General features: G+C 42.0%; 3 protein-coding genes across 4 annotated transcripts; 2 read left to right on the forward strand and 1 right to left on the reverse strand.

Moving 5' to 3' along the window:
- The first annotated feature begins 83 nt into the window (after positions 1 to 83).
- Positions 84 to 6,627, forward strand: rft1 (RFT1 homolog). Of its 2 annotated transcripts, none has more exons than XM_061785666.1 (10): positions 84 to 317; positions 388 to 473; positions 877 to 999; positions 1,075 to 1,366; positions 1,443 to 1,577; positions 2,512 to 2,772; positions 2,845 to 2,989; positions 3,962 to 4,067; positions 5,238 to 5,487; positions 5,573 to 6,627. In XM_061785666.1, exons 1-10 carry the CDS (start codon positions 255 to 257, stop codon positions 5,735 to 5,737), a joined length of 1,626 nt encoding a protein of 541 aa, XP_061641650.1. In that variant the 5' UTR covers positions 84 to 254; the 3' UTR covers positions 5,738 to 6,627. The 2 variants fall into 2 exon arrangements, with proteins under 2 accessions (XP_061641650.1, XP_061641651.1); XM_061785667.1 differs by having other exon boundaries at positions 267 to 317; positions 903 to 999.
- A 147-nt stretch (positions 6,628 to 6,774) lies between these two features.
- mustn1a (musculoskeletal, embryonic nuclear protein 1a) lies at positions 6,775 to 10,670 on the forward strand. Its single transcript, XM_061785673.1, has 3 exons — positions 6,775 to 7,852; positions 7,925 to 8,042; positions 9,314 to 10,670. The coding sequence occupies exons 1-3, from the start codon at positions 7,844 to 7,846 to the stop codon at positions 9,409 to 9,411; spliced, it is 225 nt and encodes a 74-aa protein (XP_061641657.1). The 5' UTR covers positions 6,775 to 7,843; the 3' UTR covers positions 9,412 to 10,670.
- Positions 10,671 to 10,806: 136 nt separating this feature from the next.
- ruvbl1 (RuvB-like AAA ATPase 1) lies at positions 10,807 to 19,748 on the reverse strand. The gene is made up of 11 exons (XM_061785668.1): positions 19,457 to 19,748; positions 18,918 to 19,004; positions 18,689 to 18,821; positions 16,661 to 16,812; positions 13,428 to 13,517; positions 12,847 to 12,996; positions 12,517 to 12,580; positions 12,227 to 12,425; positions 11,769 to 11,871; positions 11,589 to 11,680; positions 10,807 to 11,116 (listed from the first exon to the last, which is right to left on the reverse strand). Exons 1-11 carry the CDS (start codon positions 19,595 to 19,597, stop codon positions 10,957 to 10,959), a joined length of 1,371 nt encoding a protein of 456 aa, XP_061641652.1. The 5' UTR covers positions 19,598 to 19,748; the 3' UTR covers positions 10,807 to 10,956.
- Positions 19,749 to 19,781: the final 33 nt, after the last annotated feature.

Below are 19,781 nucleotides of genomic sequence, written 5' to 3' on the forward strand. Positions count from 1 at the left end.
ATGGATAGTTTCCATAGATTGTATGTACGTGTTACTGTCTCGTTAAATAAACTGTTACGCCCCGAACGCACGGCGTCATCACGTAACCTGCGTCCTTACAATGTGTACGGAAGTGGAAACTCCGCTGAATTCCCGTATCGTGTGCTCAAACTGGTTCTTTGTCTGAACGCGGTGGAAAGAAATTAAGTATGAATTTAATGTAGAAAACCTAAGTTAAACAGGGACTTTCAAGCCGGACAAGAGAAAAATCCACAATGAGCTCGCAGGACGTATTGAAAAACGCGTCCACTCTCGCTTCGTATAATGTGCTGCTACAGGTGAGTAAATGCTAACGTGAGCTCATTTGCATGTGAAGTGCTTCACCCTAATGCTGAGGTTTCATGTCAGGTAATGTTCCGTGTGCTCACCTTCTTATTGAACGCGTTCACCCTCCGCTTTGTGTCCAAAGAGCTGATTGGGGTGGTGAATGTCAGGTAAGCCAAGAGTTTCCCAACCTTTATTGAGCCGTTAAGGCACATATGTTACATTTCCTCTTAATTTACTCACAAAATCACCTACTCAAGTTGAAATATGGGCCTGTTTAGCTAAACTCAAAGCTGATATACTTGTAGAATTGAAGAACGACAACTGTAATCTTCGACAGCTCTGCCATCTAGTGGAAGAGCCTTTTAATTGTTCTGCCTGTCCCTATACCTCACTGGCATATATAGATTTAACAACATATATGTATTAAATTCATAGTTTTCGTACCACTTGAGTGAAATTTGATTATTTCCCGTGACACATCTGATGACCTCAGAGCTCACAGTGGTTGGGAATCACTAATAAGCAGTTTTTTTCTAATAGTAATATGTGTCATTGTCTTCATATTTGCAGGCTTACACTGCTCTACTCCACTTTAGTATTTTTATCCAGAGAGGCCTTTCGAAAAGCGTGTCTGAGTGGCTCTGATGGGGGGAAGCACAACTGGAGGCAGCTTATCAATCTGCTATGGCTGACGTAAGCATCACCGACCACCATTTTGTTCACTGTGTTACGGTTGCCTGTCTCTCAAAAGCAGCCTTGTCCTTTCAGTTTGCCTCTAGGTGCGCTATTGGGAGCCATGTTGGCCGCTGTGTGGCTCTGGCTCCTTGAAGCACCGGACCCTCAAGCGGTTCCTTTCTACGGCCCCGCCGTAGTGCTGTTCGCCCTAGCGGGGGTGCAGGAGCTCTTGGCCGAGCCCCTGTGGGTGCTGGCCCAGGCTCACATGTTTGTGAGGCTAAAAGTGGTCGCTGAGAGCTTGGGCATGCTGGCTAAGTGCAGCATGACGGTGGTGCTGGTGGTGTCTGCCCGTGAGTGGGGCCTTTACATCTTCTCTGCTGCTCATGTAAGAATCTGCCTCAAATACTAGGTGTTATTTGCCAATGAAAGATGCATGACTTTAATCTCTTGGTATGTTTTAGTTGGTGTACACAGGAGTCCTGGTGCTGTGCTATGCAGTTTACTTTCTTCGTTTCTTGCCGTCCAAAGAAGCGACTGAGAGCAATTTTCCTCTGCGCAACATTGGAGATCTGATGCCTCACACAGTTAATGGAGAGGTAGTGTGATTGTTTATTATTCCTCATTTGTTAACAAGCTATACTGTTGAATATAAATACAGGAACCCTTGATATTGAATATAATAAAAGTGTTCATGAGTAGTGGGTCAATCAACTTTAACTTGGCAAAATGTGGCCCTGTTCAATGCTAGTTGACCCTTGTCTCAAGCCATTTCATTGACACATTTCACAACCAGAGGTCGAGCATTTAAGCCTTCTATTTTCCAGTAGGTATAATGTCCTCATGCAGACCAAGTAGTCCAGTGCAATGTTCTCTCGAAAAAGTAAATAAAAACTCATTGAAGCATTAAAAAAAAAAAAACTTTTAGAACAAATTGTTTTTGTTTGCTGGATATATGATACTTTTTCTTTTTCAATTTTAAGCTGTTCAGCCTGTAGCGCTGCAGCAAGTGAGGCCACAATGCATCCGAGGCTACAATCCAACTGGCATATAGAGTATTACAAAGCCTGACATTCTTTAGTGTGTCTGAGCCATGTCAATTTATCCAGCCATTTCGGATCCAAACCGCTGGATCTCAGGGAAAATCTGGAAAGATTAAGAAAAACTAATGTTATTATTATAACTTTACTTACTTACTATTTACTTTACTAATTTTGGCTTGAATTCTTTCCCCAAGAAATTGGATGTGCTTCGTTGCATTAAGAAACAAAATTGACTTGTTTGAAAATACACAATATCTTCCGACACATTTGCGTTATGGAGGTTCTTCTCCTATGTTTCCAAGAGCGACTTCCAACTTTTTGCGATACAGCACCGCCCTTTCACCATGGCCTAGTACTGCAGTTGCAGTTGATAATGACACCCAACTTTGTGCAACGCTGGTCAAATAATACCAGACATTAGGCACAGACAGCTGCCCCCCCCAAATTGTATATGCTGGCAAAACCCTACAGAGCGTCTATCTGTTTCTAGCCTCTGTTGGACTGGACCATGGCCCGGCTCACCTGGAGCTTCTTCAAGCAGTCATTCCTCAAGCAGATCCTGACTGAAGGCGAGCGCTACGTCATGACCTTCCTGAACGTCCTCAGCTTCGGCGACCAGGGCGTTTATGACATCGTCAACAACCTGGGCTCCATGGTGGCACGCTTCATCTTCTTGCCAATCGAGGAGAGCTTCTACATCTTCTTCGCTAAAGTGCTGGAGCGAGGCCGCGATGTCAAAAGCCAGAAACAGGTATGCACAGGCATGTTTTATTGTGGATAAATATTCATGAGTTTAAGTTCATCCTGTGACCATTGTCTTCAGGAAGATGTTGGTGTTGCAGCAGATGTACTACAATGCCTGCTCAAACTGGTGCTGGTGATTGGACTCATTATTGCAGTCTTTGGGTACGCCTACTCGGGACTGGCTCTGGATATTTACGGGGGTTCTCTGCTGAGCAGTGGGGCAGGTAACCATGATAATGACAATAACTTACAACCCCAATTCCAATGAAATTGGGATGTTGTGTTAAACATAAATAAAAACAGAATTCAATGATTTGTAAATCATGTTCGACCTATATTTAATTGAATACACTACAAAGACAAGATATTTAATGTTCTAACAGATAAACTTGATTGTTTTTAGCAAATAATCATTAACTTATAATTGTATGGCTGAAACACATTCCAAAAAAGCTGGGACAGGGTCATGTTTACCACTGTGTTACATCACCTTTTCTTTTAACAACATTCAATAAATGTTTGGGAACTGAGGACACTAATTGTTGAAGCTTTGTCGGTGGAATTATTTCCCATTCTTGCTAGATGTACAGCTTCAGCTGTTCAACAGTCCTGGGTCTCCATTGTGCTATTTTACACTTCATAATGCGCCACACATTTTCAATGGGAGACAGGTCTGGACTGCAGGCAGGCCAGTCTAGTACCCGCACTCTTTTACTACGAAGCCACGCTGTTGTAACACGTGCAGAATGTGGTTTGGCATTGTCTGCCTCAGAGTTCTGAGGTCTGGGCGGGGTTCGATTCTTGGCTCCGGCCTTTCTGTGAGAAGGTAGCTTGTTCTCCCTCGTGCTTACTTGGGTTTTCTCCGGGTACTCCGGCTTCCTCCCACACACTAAAAACACCCCGCCTCTCGACCAAAGTTAGTTGGGATAGGCTCCAACTCACCCGTGACCCTAATGAGGACAAGTGCTAGAGAAAGTGTATTACACTGTTATATCATTCTAAAAAGTTTACTTAGATACTGAAAAAAGTTTTGTAACAAGGAGGGTGAGAAAGATTGGATATGTTCTAAATGTAAGCAATAGTATTATTAGTATAGTATTAATAGTAATACTATTAATACATTTAGTGCCCCCAAGATAAGATGAGGATATACAAGAATTTTCAATTCACTGCTTCCTTTTTGTGTTTTGTTCAAGGCCCATCTTTGCTGCAATGCTACAGCTGCTATGTCCTCCTGCTGGCTGTAAACGGTGTGACCGAGTGTTTTGTGTTTGCTGCCATGAGCCAGGAGGAGGTTGACAAGTAGGCACAAATTAACGTTCACCAAATCACTTTTAACACAACAAAATACAGTGGATCCGCAGATACTCACCTAAGTGCATTTATGTATTTATTTCCCAAAAATTCTTTCCAATTTTTTTTTTTTTTCAATTAAAATGTTTTTTTCTGTTTATCCTTTTGTTTTTTTTCTTTTATTTGGAGGCATTAACCCCAAAAAGCTTACTGGCAGTTTATCCCCGCTATTTCAATTATTTCTTGGGTTTAAATGTATTTTTTATTATCTATTTATTTTTAATACAATTGTAAGGGATGTCACTTATACCTGGATTTTCGCTATTCGCGGTCCGACCCAGTCCCTATTCTCCGCGAATAGCAGGGGTCCACTGTAAACATACAGTGGTGCCTTGAGATCCGAGTGACCCGACTTGAAAGTTTTTTGAGATACGAGACATCATTTGGTCGATTTTCTTTACTTTGACTTGCGAGCTAAAATTTGAGGTAAGAACGCTGGATGAGCTCAACTGAACTAATTTCACAACAAGCAGCAGTTTGTCAGATAGTGAAGAATTCTTCTTTATTGTCACATCCAGTTCAAGTTTACTGTCAAACTACACGTAAAAAAAAAATACATGTTGTGTAGTTAAAACAATGACATAGCTTTGCCTTCAGAAAGCTAACAAATGTTAACATACCTTTTCAAATTGCTATAAACACCCTAACGAATCGCATCTGTTGCGGTCTTACAACCCTTTAATCATCCAATATTTGAACACAAACAGTGGAGAAACACATGTAAACAGATAATATAGAAATTCTCACCGGCACATATTCTTTATCCTCTGCAAAGAGCGACTCATATTGAAACCTTGAAGTTCTAGTTTATTATGTCATTAATGTTTTTTTTTTTATGAAGTAAATTATTATCAGGTGCAATATTTATATTAAAAAAAACATTACAAATATTTTTGATGTGTTTTTTTGGGGGTGGGGTGGGAGGAATTGCTTATTGGCACTTACATTCATTTCAATGGGGCAAGATGAGAGAAACGTGCTACGAGTGTGGTCACAGAATGAATTAAACTCTTAAATCAAGGTACCATTGTAAATGAGAAACTGTTCTCAATGGCCTTACCTGGTTAAACAAAGGGAAAAAAAATATATATATAATGTGACTGCATTTTTCATTTCTAGGTACAACTTGGTGATGTTGGCTCTGTCTGCTTCGTTCCTCTTCCTGTCCTACATGCTGACGTGGTGGGCGGGCAGTGTAGGTTTCATCCTGGCCAACTGCCTTAATATGGCCCTCCGCATCACGCACAGCGTGCTGTACATTCGCCGCTACTTCCTGTCCAGTCCGTGGAAGCCCCTGCGAGGCCTGCTGCCCTCGCCGTTGCTGTGCCTGGCGCTCGCTGTCAGTGCGGCGGTCACGGTCGTCAGTGAGGTACCTTCACACACTGCACTTCTAATATTGACATTACTTTACTGTCTCGTTTTGTATTGCAAGTGCCTGTTTTTATTGTTGGTAGAGTGTTTTCTGCTGCGACGGCGGCTGGCTCCTCAGATTGGTCCACATCAGCGTGGGAGCGGTGTGTCTTCTTTTTGTTCTTGGAGCCGTTCTGCTCACAGAAACTCAACTCATTGTGTTTGTGAGGACTCAGCTTTTGCCACAGTACAGGAAAAAACATGCATAACTTGAAGGACAGCAACAAGTGAATTTATTTTTTTAATGAACATCAGATGCAAGAGCAGGAATATTGTAGAAGAGTTCATTTATTGGTGGAGTCTGTTTTTACTGATGAAGTTACTTGAAGCAGTTTCTTCAAATCATTCAACATATAGCACTAGATCTCTATGCCTTTGTATCATGGATTGTATCCAGTTTGCCATAGTCAACCACTGAAAAGTGTTTCGAAACCTTACCGACTTATTACAGTATACTATATGCTACTCCTAATTAGTCTATTAGTTTCAAGCTTCCTTATATGACAGTAACTTTGACTCCATTTCCTTGATGGACTGGTAAATAATAAAAAAGAATTTGACCAAGATAATTTAAAAACTTTTTTCCACCATTAGTGTGACATATAACCTCTACAATTCAATTTTTTTAAATTATTTTTAAAATATTGTCGAGAGGGGTAGTAGTAAAGATGAATCACATGAAATAATGTGGTGTGCACACCCTCATATAACTGAGATGTGCTTGTATTCGGAATTAACCAATCCTATTCAAACTCATGTTAAATAGGAGTTAGCACACACCTGCCACCATTTAAAGTACCTCTGATTAATCCCCAATAAACTTCTGATTTCCTAGTAGGCATTTTGTGACATTTTCTTTTTAAATTTCTAGCAGAAGCCTGAAGGTTTTGTGCTAACACTGATTTGTATTTGCATTGGAACTGCTCATAATTCCCTCTACCTTGACTTAGGCCCCAGTTCCAGCTAAAGATGCTCAACCCCAAAGCATGATGCTGCAACCACCATGCTTCACTGTGTGGTATGGTATTCTTTTGGTAATGAAGAGTTATGTGCTTGCACCAAACAAACCTTTTGGGATTAAAATATATATTTCTTTCAATTGAGTTGAACCAGTGGTCACATTTAATAATGTTAATAATAATAAGTTTTTATATGATTTATCTGAGTCACTTGTTTTTATATCACAAAAGCCTGATATTTGGACAAGGTTGTGTAGACTTTCAAATCCACTGTGACTCTATAATGCGTGGTTATCTTTTGCCTGAAATATTTTTGCACGTTTATCTTGGACAGTCTATTTAAATAATGATTTGCTCATAAAAATGTTCATCCATCCATCCATCCATTTTCTGAGCCGCTTCTCCTCAGTAGGGTCGCGGGCGTGCTGGAGCCTATCCCAGCTATCATCGGGCAGGAGGCGGGGTACACCCTGAACCGGTTGCCAGCCATACATTGAGAAGTTATACTTTGTACAGAGGTTCAAATGAAGGCAACTGGACTTATTCTTAGTTTTCAAAGGCTTCTTGTCTTCCATTTAGAACTGTCTAGTTGGCTTCACTGAACCTTTGCAGATGACCATAACCTGCATGACTGACAATCTACAAGTGTATTGTTCACAACTGGTTTGAAGCAATGGATTGTGACAAATACCAAAGTGGGATACTGTACCAGCTACTCATCTGTGTTGGTCCACTGGATGAAGCTGCTCTTTATACTGATTCTTTCTCTTTTTGTTTCATTGTTTTTCTATATTGAGATGCACATATTGAATGGAATAGTGGGACTGTGAACCAAAGGACTTGCCTACATTCTATACTAATAATTCTAATCTAAAGTCAATGTGTAGTAATGTACATTCTAATTTTTTTGTCAGACAAATCTGCTACAGTGTTTTTCTTTTTTGACTTTTCAACAGGCAAAGAAGCAGTCAGTGTTAGTTTTTGCAGAACCACAAACTACTAAGCTACAGTTGTTATTCCTCTGAACTCGCCACAACTGAATGAAGCACCCACCAGGGCTGGATAATGAGGTCATTATGGGGAATGAACAGGAAGGATAGGAAGCAACATTCCTTTTGGCTTTTTTTCTCCCTTGTATGTTCAATGAGATTTTAATCCCAAAACAGAGTTTATCTCATTTTGTAGAGTTCTTCTAGTTTTAAACTGGGATTCATTTACACACAAACTAGGAGGAGCTTTTTCACTCATGACATCATTTGTTATTGTTGAGAAACAGATTTATTGTCCACTTGAGACTCAGACTATATACAGTATAAACGGGCTGCAGGGAGAAGAAAACAGCTGACATCGCTGACTATGTCTCAAGTAAGAGTACTTTTTACTGAACATCTTTTGTACAAATGCTTGAATGTTAGTCATTGTTGTTTATTTTGTCAGCCACAAGAAGAAGTCCAGCGTCCTGCGGTGAGCCAGGAGGAGCTGGCTGAGACAAAGAATCGACTTGGTGGCAGTGGACCAGTGAAGAGCAAGACTTTTGAAGTCATGGAGGAGTGTGGTGAGTCCACAAAGAGACACACACGTACAGTATATGCATGTGTTGTTGGCTTGGCTGAAATGAAGCAGTTGAACATATTGGTTTAAGTTGACATTAGCAGTAAGTTGGCATATGATGTCGAAGGTTTCCACTCTATGTAGGGCGACTGGGAAGGAATGCTGTAATGATGGGAGACTCACAGTTTTCCCAGTGGAACAAAGTGTGTTTAGTTATTCTTTTAACCATTAAAATGCTTGCAACATTTTACATGAAACCACATATTATCATTATTTTTGTAGATGTAACAAGGCATTTGTTTGAATTTTACAAATTTTATTTTTCAAATTTTCAATCATTAGTATTCATTCTTCTTTCTCATGTTTTTGGAACTTGTATACACAACAGATCGATCGGTATAGTATAGCTCAATTGATACAGTTTACCGTCCTTCCATCCATCCATTTTCTGAGCCGCTCCTCCTCACAAGGGTCGCGGGAGTGCTGGAGCCAATCCCAGCTATCATCGGGCAGGAGGCGGGGTACACCCTGAACTGGTTGCCAGCCAATCGCATACAGTATACCATAGAGCGATCTATTTATACTATACAGCCCAGAGTATAGGTTCATCATAACAAATTAGATTATTGTGGAATACGTAACTTGTGCCCTGCGACTGACTGGCGACCAGTTCAGGGTGTAGTCCGCCTTTCGCCCGAAGTCAGCCGGGATAGGCTCCAGCGTCCCGCGAGCCTAACTAGGATAAGCGGTGTTGAAAATGGATGGATGGATACGTAATTTATTTCAGTAGTTCAGTTTCAAAAATGAAACTCATACATTGTGTGTAAACTACACAGTGAACTATTTTATGACATTTTTATAATTTTAATGATAGATTACAGCTAAGGAAACTCAAAATTCACCATCTCGAGAAATTAGCATAATTATTTTAAATCTCAAAATTGCCTTTCTGAACTGTATTTTTTCCATGTTTAATTTGTGTGAATTTTTAATGTAACTCAGAAATGAACTTTTCTTGGATATTCTAATACATAATCACCCACACAATATTATGTAAAAAAATGTATGCATATTAGGGATAGTTACAATTATTTGTAATGAAGAATTTCTGTATCAAAATGGATTAACTTTTGACAAGTCATTGCCTTTTAGTAAGGTGTGATGCCCATTTGAAACATCAAATACGTATGGTTCCGTGCCCTATAAAGTTCTGAAGCGCACATCACTGCTATGATCTGATTATCCTGATTTTTGTGTTTGTTCAATTGTCCACAGAGAAAATGGGTAAAACTGCTCCATCCGTGTTCAGTGGTCTGAGGTCAGGAGGCGAGACGGCTCTGAACACGCGCTCAGCTCGACCTGCCAGGAAGTAGACCGAGACCACTTTAGCACCTGTGGCTCCGTGTTTGTTGGGCATGTTTTTACACCTTTTCTTACATTGACTGTAATAACATCATTGGGTACACCTGCACCAGCTAATGAGATCCAATTAGAGCTGTATTAAAGATAGTGTTCAGAAAGGTATTACAGGAAGTTCTCGAGTTACGACGCATTCGACCTACGACGTTTCGACTTTACGATGCCCGTGCCTCGTCCGCCATTTTGTCCTCAGCACCATAGTGTTTCTGCTTTGCTCGTGCATAGTGCTTGTCTGTGTTTGTGTGGCGGGAGTATCTTTGCCTTTTTTTCACACTCAGCAGTAATGGTAAGTACAGCATCTGATTTTTTTATTTTAATGTCTTTTAGTTTCTTTATACGAAGTGTTAACCTTTCCTGACCACGGTCAGAGACGCAGGGGAGACGCCTTCTCCAGGGCCGAGGTTGTCCTCCTCGGGGTTAACTCCCTTCTCTCGTCGGCGGCAACAATAAAGGCACGAAGCACCGATTTGCTGCTTTAATGGCTTTATTAGCTCCTCTGCACAGTCAACGTCAACGGGTCCTCAGCTAATCCGGTCGCCGTCACCCCACTTGCCACTGTACACACTCGCACCGGCGCGCACTCCTTCCTCCTTCGCAGTCCCGTCTCAATCACACATCGAGGCCCACACACATTGAGCTTGCTGTCACAATCACGTGGGACAATACCCGTAACAGAAGTATTTCGCCGTAAATTTCGACTTTAACGCGGACTTACGCGGAAAATCGTGTTACGTCGCCAGCGTAGGAACGGAACATGTACGTAAATCGAGGACTTCCTGTAATCAATATATTGTAGTTAAGTGTGCATTTCCTATACTCCTCTCATGTAGCTGGACGAGGAAATTAATTCATTAAAAAGGGATGTTGGGATGATGCAGTACAGTTGTAAACCGCAAACTACAACCACAATAATACACATATTGTTAAATTAACCTCTTTCAGCAAAAATCTTTATAAAAGTGAAAGTTTTGATACAGCTCATTAGATTGGCTTACATTGAGTTTACTTTTTGTCTGTCACTGATCTTACATGTATTTGCCATTCATAATACCAGATGCACTTTGAATTGGTTCTCTAAAATCCCCAAAACCCTATGCCAAAAGGGTTAACATTGAAAGTATGGCTTTTGTATCAATTTGATTTTAATCTTAAGTTTGAAAATGCTTGTTTTCCCCCATATATCAAATAGAAATATAAACATTCTTTAAAAATACTGACACAGCAAAGTTGTCATTATTCCTGCTATGACACTTAGTTGCAGGACTAGTTCTGAGAGGGATGGCAAGAAAATTACTACTAATTTTTTTTTAAACCACAGCCAAATTACTGGGAAAAAAAAGTCAGGTCTCTTTCATTCAACAGTTTTATGTCAAGCAGAATCAATAAGGGCCCATTGAAATATGCCGTTAATAGAGAAATGTCAGAGTCATGATGGAGATCAACAGAAAGCAGGATGCAATATTAAGAACTGTCAGTCATGCTTCCGGCTGTGACACTTTTCATTTCATAAATTTGTGATGCTGATCCTGGAGGATTTTGGCGGAGGACTTGGCGTCGTAAAAGAGTTCATTGATCTCCTCCACCTGCTCCCGCTCTACCGTCTCTTTGCCCTGAACGCGACCGAGCAGGCTGGCCGGCGTCAGCAGTTGAACGGCGTACCTGGCCACAAACAGATAGGAGTCATTTTTGGAGACCGCAACGGTACTGATGAGCACTTATGGTGCAGTATTGAGACATATCAGGAGTGGGCAAAGTGTGGGCCTTGAGCGCCGAGCATTTACATTTACCGTAAGTCCTGTAACATTTATTCCATTAATTTAGTCGTTGCCCCCTAAAATTTGTTTACTTAAAAAGTAATCATTTTTAATCATTTTTCTGATTCAATGATTGTTTAATTGAACTATTGTAAATAATGGAATAACACTAACAACAAAATACATTTTATATATACATTTAACAATTTGTATTTATTGTCTTGCTCAAATTGATTATACATTCATTTAACCAATATAAAAAAATAAAACACAAACACTTTTGGATCTAACCTCTGACCTGACCAAATATTGTAGAAAGTCTTTCCAGAAGAGTGAAAGCAACCCAATAATCGTATCCACTTAGTGTATTTTAGTACCTGAGGGTGGTCTTGGCGCCAATATCTGCCAGGTGTGCAAGTGCTTCCTCACTGATACTGAGCCCCTCGGTCTGAGCACGGATCTTGATGATCTGGGGGAGAAGAGAGGAAAAAAAAAAGGATCCATATTAGTGACACAAAAACATGACCGTAATCAGGATTTCTGCAGTTGCCACTGACCTGTTTCATCTCCTGTGGCGTGTACAGCATAGTGCGGATGATCATCACTCTGTCTAGTAGGTCCAGTGGAATCCCATGTGGTGAGCTGATGTCCTCGGTTCCCCTAAAGAGCAAACGCAAAAAACGAGGATTATGCCACTTTTCACAGTGAACGTCTCAGTATTCGCAGTACGCTAATAACAAATTCACCTCTTCATATTTCTTTTCTGTGGATTCTATCCTGGGCTATTCACTAAAACTCACCTAGATACAATGTTATGTCCTTTCTGAAACACCCTCAGCAGTCCACAGAATGGCATAAGCAATATAAAAAACAAGGATGGATATTGCAGTTTGCTGGCATGTAGTATCATGACTAATGCATTCAATGCTGGGCAGATTTTGAAGTTTCCTGTTTCAAAGTAGAAAAGCGACTGCCCCAAACCAAGCCAAATACGGTTTTTGTCAGGATGGTCAACCTGATGAGACAGTTTCCCCTGTTGGAGGCGAACACAACGATGGGGGCGATGGTGCTCTCCAGCGCTCGATGGAGGTATGTGAAGCACTCTATGTCCAGCATGTGGACCTCGTCTACAAACAGCACGCCAGGCACCAGCTCGGCTACGCCCTGGTCGATGTAGCGGTTCACCACCTTGTTGATCTCTGCCCGGAGCTTATCTGTAAAAAAAAACAACAACATTAAAGGACAGCTGAGCAACACGAGCGAAAGTGTAGAAGCAGGTGGGGATTTGATGGCACTGTTGCCAACCTGTGATTTCTGTCTTTTTGGGCTTCATCAGCTGTCCCATCATGGAGAGAATGTCCTGGCCTCCCTGTGACAATCAGCAAGAACACTCGAGGACTGCACAAACAATCTTCCGACGTTATAACATTTTCTATAGCTCTCTCGTCCTCATTAGGGTCACGGCTGGGTGACTGGAATGACAATGTAGTTCTCCAAGCAAACTCGACACAGGAGGGCAGGAGCTAAGATGCCAGGACCTCTCGACTCAGGCATATGTGCTAACCACTCTTTCACTGCCCTGACCCAAATGAAGACTTTTCAAAGAGTAAATTAAGACAGTTTTTTTTTTTAAACCTGTGGTCTCGCATTTGCCACGTCAAGGTCATGTAGCGTGACATCTTGGACAATCTCCTTCTTTTTGTGCACGTCTCCCTTTGGCAGTGGCACGTACTCCTCAGCCTCCAGGTCAAATTCTGTGGCGAAGGTGTCACAGCGACCTTGTCTCTGCAAAGACACAAGTAGCATAAGGATACCTGTCTATTAAAAAAAAAAACAAATTCTATGGTAGAGCAGGTGGGCCAGATGATTGGCAGACAGATGCGGCGCTTTGCGAGAGGCCTGTCAACAAGTGTCATGTGTGGGACCTCCCCCCCCTTATTTGCTCACAAGCCCACCTGCACCGATTAAAGGAACTGTCACTGTGACCTGTCAACAGAAGCTGCAAGCCTCACTGCAGGAAAGGAGGCATTTGGGAAGATGGAGAGATAGCAGGAAGAAAAAGAAGCTTGACTGAAAACTCGGAAAGGAAGCATAGCATAGATTGTCACGGTGAGTGTAGAGAGATGAAAGGCCAGACGAAAAACTTGTCAATGAAAAAGATGAATGTGTTGTATTTTATGACCCAACAAAGAACAAGTAGACGTGCGCGGTAATACCTTAACAGCTCCACTGTTGGCTTCAATGTAGATGACGTCTCCCACCTCCACGCGCTCCTTCTGCAGACTCTCATAAATGCTGGGATCCAACTTTGGAACACAAGGAATAATACTATGGATTAACTCAATGGGAGTTACACCAAGGGTGGGCAAACCTTTGTTCTGAAAGGCCATATTTAATATTTTTAAGAATTGAAAGATGGGCAAGGTCATTTTTAGTCGAGGTTAAGAAAAAAATATGTTTGCAAAATACTGTAGTTTTGCGTAATTATAAAATATTTCACTCATTTTTCATAATTAGCGGCAGGCCCAGACCATGTGTTCCCATCCTGCCTCAAAGTCTGCGCGGACCAGCTCGCTCCAGCCTTCACACAGATATTCAATAGATCTGTGCGAAGTACCATCCTGTTTCAAACGCTCCACCATCATTCCAGTCCCCAAGAAACCTACAATCTCGGGTCTGAATGACTACAGGCCTGTCGCCTTGACATCTGTGGTCATGAAGTCCTTTGAACGTCTCGTGCTGGACCACTTAAGAGTGTCACAGGTCCCCTGCTGCACCCCCTGCAGTTTGCCTACCGAGCGAACAGGTCTGCGGATGATGCAGTCAACATGGGGCCGCACTTCATTCTAGAACACCTCGACAGTGCAGGGACCTACGCGAGGATCCTGTGCGTGGACTTCAGCTCAGCGTTCAACACCATCATCCCTGAAGTCCTTTCATCCAAGCTTCTCCAGCTCAGCATCTCACCTGCCAACTCCCAGTGGATTTACAGCTTCCTGACGGGCAGGACATAGCAAGTGAGGCTGAGGGAGGCCACCTCATCCACACGCAGCATCAGCACTGGGGCACCCCAAGGTTGTGTCCTCTCTCCCCTGCTCTTCTCTCTCTACACGAACGACTGCACCTCAACGCACCCGGCTGTCAAACGCCTGAAGTTTGCAGATGACACCACTGTCATCGGCCTCATCAAGGACGGTGACGAGTCTGCATATCGACAGGAAGTGGAGCGGCTGGAGCTGTGGTGCGGCCGACACAAGCTGGAGCTGAACACGCTCAAGACTGTAGAGATGATCGTGGACTTCACGAGGCATCCTTCGCCACAGCTGCCCCTCACGTTGTCCAGCTGCCTTGTGTCAACCGTCGAGACCTTCAAGTTCCTGGGAATTACAGTCTCTCAGGACCTGAAGTGGGCAACCAACATCAACTCCATTCTCAAAAAGGCCCAGCAGAGGATGTACTTCCTGCGGCTTCTGAGAAAGCACGGCCTGCCACAGGAGCTGCTGAGGCAGTTCTTCACAGCGGTCATCGAATCAGTCCTGTGTTCTTCCATCACAGTCTGGTATGGTGCTGCTACAAAAAAGGACAAACTCCGACTGCAACGGACAATCAAAACTGCTGAAAGGATTGTCGGTACCCCCCTACCCACCTTTGAGGACTTGCACGGTGCCAGAACTAAGACAAGAGCGTGCAAAATCCTCTCGGACCCTCCACATCCCGGTCACCAGCTCTTCCAGCTCCTTCCCTCAGGTAGGTGCTACCGATCAATGCAAACTAGAACTAGCAGACATTCCAACAGCTTCTTCCCTCTTGCAATCAACTTCTTAAACACCTAACCTACAATTCCATTACAACATGCTGGCAATTTTTTGACTTGAGTTTGTTGTCACATTTCTGTGGGGCCAATTATGTATTACTCGTGCACTCACTGTGGTAGTCTCGCCACGCTGCACTATTTGCATATCTGTTGTTTACCAATACTGGCCACTCAAGCCAGAGTAGCATCTGCTCCATTTGCACACTGATTGAGGAGTATCTGCAACATTGTCCCAGATTATTGCACTACTCGCTTGAAGTCTCGGCGCCCTTTGCACAATGGTCACTGCACCGGACTATTGCAATATTAGTCTTTCGAACTGCTCTAAGTGCTAGAGGACTGCATCTTTTTGCACAATTGTCAAAAAAAAAAAAGTACCGGCATTACCAGATAACTAGCAACCCTTTATTGATCAGTGACTGTTTTTTGTCTATGTCTTTATGTCTCAAAAGTGTTCTCTGTCAATTGACTGTCTGTTGTCGTACTAGAGCGGCTCCAACTACCGGAGACAAATTCCCTGTGTGTTTTTTGGACATACTTGGCAAATAAAGATGATTCTGATTAGCCAAATTTAATATAATACAATAACTAATAAAAACAAATGTACAGAATATGTAAAATGAATACATTATTATTTACCAGAAATCATTAACTCATTTAATAGAAAATACATAGAAAATGAATACATACATTTTAATAAACTGAACAAATTTTAAGCGCGAAAAACCCCCCAGCTAAATTAATGTAAGAAATATTACTATTGATAATATAAATGCTAAGGGGGCCAGATTAAACGCTGAGGAAACGCTTCCGTCGTGGTTGGTTGACTTAGTAGAACTTTCTCCCGACTGCATCTCTGGAGCTCAGCCACAGTGATCTTTGGGTTCTTCTTTACCTCTCTCACCAAGGCTCTTCTCCCACAAGACCAATTCCTTTTCTAATTTGTACATTCAAAATCATTTTGATTATCTATGTAATTGTCTGACAATGGTGAATTTGGGGTTTTTGTTAGTTCTCACCTGAAGTATTTATAGACCAATTTAAAACAAACAACAACCGCAGCTATAGTGCTGTACATGAGAAGGAACTTTAAAAAAACAACAACAAATAAAATAAAGATAAATATGCATACATTTTCTGTAGCACTTATCCTTCTTTTCTAATTACAATATACAAGAAGAGCTCCCTTCACATTAGCATTTATACACAAAGAATGGTTCAAATCGCCTGTCCCACTTAGTCCCCTCTGTCGCTTCACTTTACTGTATGCTATCATAATCAAAATTATAAAAATAAAATCATGAAATAATTCACTGTGTAGTGAATCATGTTTTGAATTGAAATACTGAAATAAATGAACTTCTATACACTAGTCTAATTTATTGCGATTGAGCACCACATGAGTTGTTCAATAAAACAAGTTACATTAATACGGTCAGCTTAAGCGAAAGTGTTACCCGACTTTTGAATGACAGTAAATCAATGAGTAAGAAAAATGAATTACTTACTTGTTATTACTACTGTTTTAGTCCAATTTGAGATCTTACATACTGAACGTACTAAAATGGTGAGTTGTATTCTGCATTAAAAAAAAAAAAAGTCTCTGTCTATAATGGTGACAGGATCCACTCTGACCTTGAGCTGCTTGGTGCCCTTGCCCGTCCTCAGACCAATGATGACGTGGCTGATGGTCTTTCCGTAGCCCCCCATCGGGTTCTCCGTCTCACAGGGGGTCAGCTCAGTCACCTCGCCCTCATATACCTCCTTTGTCTCTTTGATGCGTAGCCCTGAAAGACGGGTTGACACAACAATCACAAACGTTGACCGCGGGGGAGTGAATCGGCTCTTTGTATTCTCATGCAAACCATGCTGTAGCATCCCCTCAGATATTGCTATGTGCACGTGGCCGTGAACATTCCTGACCATCATTCCTGAGTGACCCCTGTTCCGCATTAATGCGGCATGAGGAGGTGCTCGCAGGTGGCTGACGTGCTGTGGTCTAGATCAGTATGCGTGAGGCATGGACTGTGCATCTTGGCGCTCTAATTGGCACGGTGGTGACAAGCTCGGAGGAATCTCCACCTCCGACTGGAGATCAGGTTCTAGGGGAGGAGCAGCCGTGTTCTCCATCTACAAAAGGTCTATTTCCTTCCATACGACAGGTGCCATCAGCAGGGGAAACTTTCCAGCCCATTTCCTCATCGCAACATGACACTCAGAAGTCAACAGGATACAAAAAGTACTGCACAAAAACCTTTAGCCTGTATTGTTTTAACAATTAAGTCACAACCATGTAACTAGGCAAACTGTTAATTCAAGTTAGTTAAAGGCGAACCGCCAAAGTAAAGATGATACATTCTGTGATGCTAGTTGACAACCAAATCTTTCTAATTAAAAAAAAAAAAAACATCCTATGGGATATAAGTGAATTAATCTGCTCCAGGGCCAAACAGTTCCCATCATAAAACATTTATTAACTGTACACGTAATGTTTTAAGTAACATTTTAAACATTCTTAATCATACCCATTCATTCTTCTTCACCCTTTGAATACACCTTGCTTTGGCAAGCTTTTTTCTGGTGATTTCATAGCTACATGCTATTTACTTTACTTTATTTTAGGACCTGCTTGGTAAAATTTGAATTGTGTGTGATATTTCATTAATTATATTGCACACATTATACTGAACAGCCACAGCCTTTCCTATGTCACAATACGTTTCATCACATTTTCCTCAGTGTTCTGTGGTGGCACCCAAAAAAAAAAAACAACAAACAAAAAAAAGTCACACACTCTTGCGGTATTTCCTTGGTTGGACTCTGAAATCTCAAACTTTTGGGATTTTCAGTTTAGAGGTTCTACTGTACTTCATGTTCATTGGCAGGAAATTTCTTGGTTCATGTAGGACGATAAACAAACAGGCAGCACCTTTATGACCGAGTGGACTGTTCCATTATTGGCATAGTGACTCAATCAGCATTTCTAAATGTCACACCTTTTATCAAATGTTTGTGGAAATATATATATATATATATATATATTATTTTTTTGCATAATCTTGCTTATTATATTGTCTATTTAATGTTTTATGATGTCAAAATGACTACTGTGAAAGGGTTCATTAAAACAACAAAGCTAGTTGAACACTTTAGCACAGTCCTGTCCATAAAAGACCTCACTATGCCTCAATATACATACGTTTAAGGCACGTTTATGGCGGCACGGTGGACGACTGGTTAGCACGTCTGCCTCACAGTTCTGAGGAGCTGGGTTCAAATCCGGTCTCGTCTGTGTGGAGTTTGCCTGTTTTCCCTGCGCCTGCGTGGGGTTTCTCCGGGTACTCCGGTTTCCTCCCACATCCCCAAAACATGCATGGTAGGTTAATTGACGTCTCTAAATTGCCCCTAGGTGTGAATGTGAGCATGAATGGTTGTTTGTTTCTATGTGCCTTGCAATTGGCCGGCGACCAGTTCAGGGTGTACCCAGCCTCTCGCCTGAAGATAGCTGGGATGGGCTCCAGCACGCCCGTGACTCTAGTGTGGAGAAGCGGTATGGAAAATGAATGAATAATCCTATCATTACACATTTTCTTTCTTTTGTGGTTGCCTTACATGTGTTATTTGTCAGTGATGGATATAAAACAAATGAAGAGCTACTCTCACCGATGGCCCTCCTGAAGTTCTCCATCAGCACTTCTGTCTTCTTAATCTCTGACGAATAAACTTCGCTGCCAACCATGGGGCAGAAAGGGACCTTGTTGCCCAGCTCCTGCGCTATGGCTAAGGCGAGGGCCGTCTGCAAGGACAAACACCCACAAGTGTAAGTGATATATAACAACCATGTTAAAGACTGTCACAGCTACTTAATAAAATATTAAAATATGGACAATACCTTTCCAGTACCAGGTGGCCCGGCCAGTAAAACTGCCCTTCCTGCCATCTTCTTGGAGCGGATGAGCTCCACAATGATGCCACACGCCTGGAAAGTAACCGTTTTAACAACAATGTATTTTCATTCATCTCTCTACGCCAGCAACATCAGAGTTGACAAGCAGAAGACTTGTATGCGCTACAATCAACCTGTGTATCCCCTTCTTGCCATTCATACAACAGAATAATAGCTTTGTGCTCAACTTTACAGGCTGAGATGTCACACTAAGTAATCTATTCAGTGTATGTATACTTTTTGTGCGGTAATGTGCCGTGAGATTCTTCCAATGGAAAATAGGAGCCTTGTAATAATGGAATAATGCACTTCATAGATATTCTGACTCAATGAAGATAGTGCGAAACAGCGACTCCTCGAGCTAGCGGGGTTACGTTAAAAGTGCACACTGAACGTTCAAACGCACAAGTTTGTCCTTGTATGAATGTTAAGTCCTCAAAGTGATTATTCCGCACAATAGAAGAATATCATATCGTCAATATTACCTCCCTGGCGGCTTCCTGGCCGACCAACCCGCACGCTGTCTGTTTGGCGTTACCGGCCTCGTCCAAGCCCAGTCCTTTGACGTGACTGTGCGAGGCGATCCGTTGAGTTTTCGTCGTGCTCTTCACCTCCTCGATCTTCATGGTGGCTTTTGCAGTTGTGTCGCGAAACCGTAACGCGCTTTAAAGGCGAAGAAACAGCCACTTGGTCTTCGATTAGCTTGCCTGCGCGACGCCGCCGAAACTCAAAACACAGGAAGAATGGTTTCCATGTGGGGTTACTATGGAAATTTGGCGGAAGTGTTACCTTGAAGCCCCGCCCTGTTTT

Source organism: Phyllopteryx taeniolatus, chromosome 9 (genome assembly GCF_024500385.1).
Source record: "Phyllopteryx taeniolatus isolate TA_2022b chromosome 9, UOR_Ptae_1.2, whole genome shotgun sequence".
Classification (NCBI taxonomy): domain Eukaryota; kingdom Metazoa; phylum Chordata; class Actinopteri; order Syngnathiformes; family Syngnathidae; genus Phyllopteryx; species Phyllopteryx taeniolatus.

What these genes read in the sequence shown, in the direction of transcription:
- rft1 (XM_061785666.1), top strand. Translation starts at nt 255, where the DNA reads ATGAGCTCGCAGGACGTATTGAAAAACGCGTCCACTCTCGCTTCGTAT. An exon ending in ATTGGGGTGGTGAATGTCAG is followed by an intron (nt 474 to 876) that starts GTAAGCCAAGAG and finishes TCATATTTGCAG; the next exon opens with GCTTACACTGCTCTACTCCA. An exon ending in TCTGCTGAGCAGTGGGGCAG is followed by an intron (nt 2,990 to 3,961) that starts GTAACCATGATA and finishes GTTTTGTTCAAG; the next exon opens with GCCCATCTTTGCTGCAATGC.
- mustn1a (XM_061785673.1), top strand. An exon ending in TGAAGTCATGGAGGAGTGTG is followed by an intron (nt 8,043 to 9,313) that starts GTGAGTCCACAA and finishes AATTGTCCACAG; the next exon opens with AGAAAATGGGTAAAACTGCT.
- ruvbl1 (XM_061785668.1), bottom strand. Translation starts at nt 19,597, where the DNA reads ATGAAGATCGAGGAGGTGAAGAGCACGACGAAAACTCAACGGATCGCC. An exon ending in TGGCAAATGCGAGACCACAG is followed by an intron (nt 12,581 to 12,846) that starts GTTTAAAAAAAA and finishes TGATTGTCACAG; the next exon opens with GGAGGCCAGGACATTCTCTC. An exon ending in AGGGGAAACTGTCTCATCAG is followed by an intron (nt 11,872 to 12,226) that starts GTTGACCATCCT and finishes TTTGCTCTTTAG; the next exon opens with GGGAACCGAGGACATCAGCT.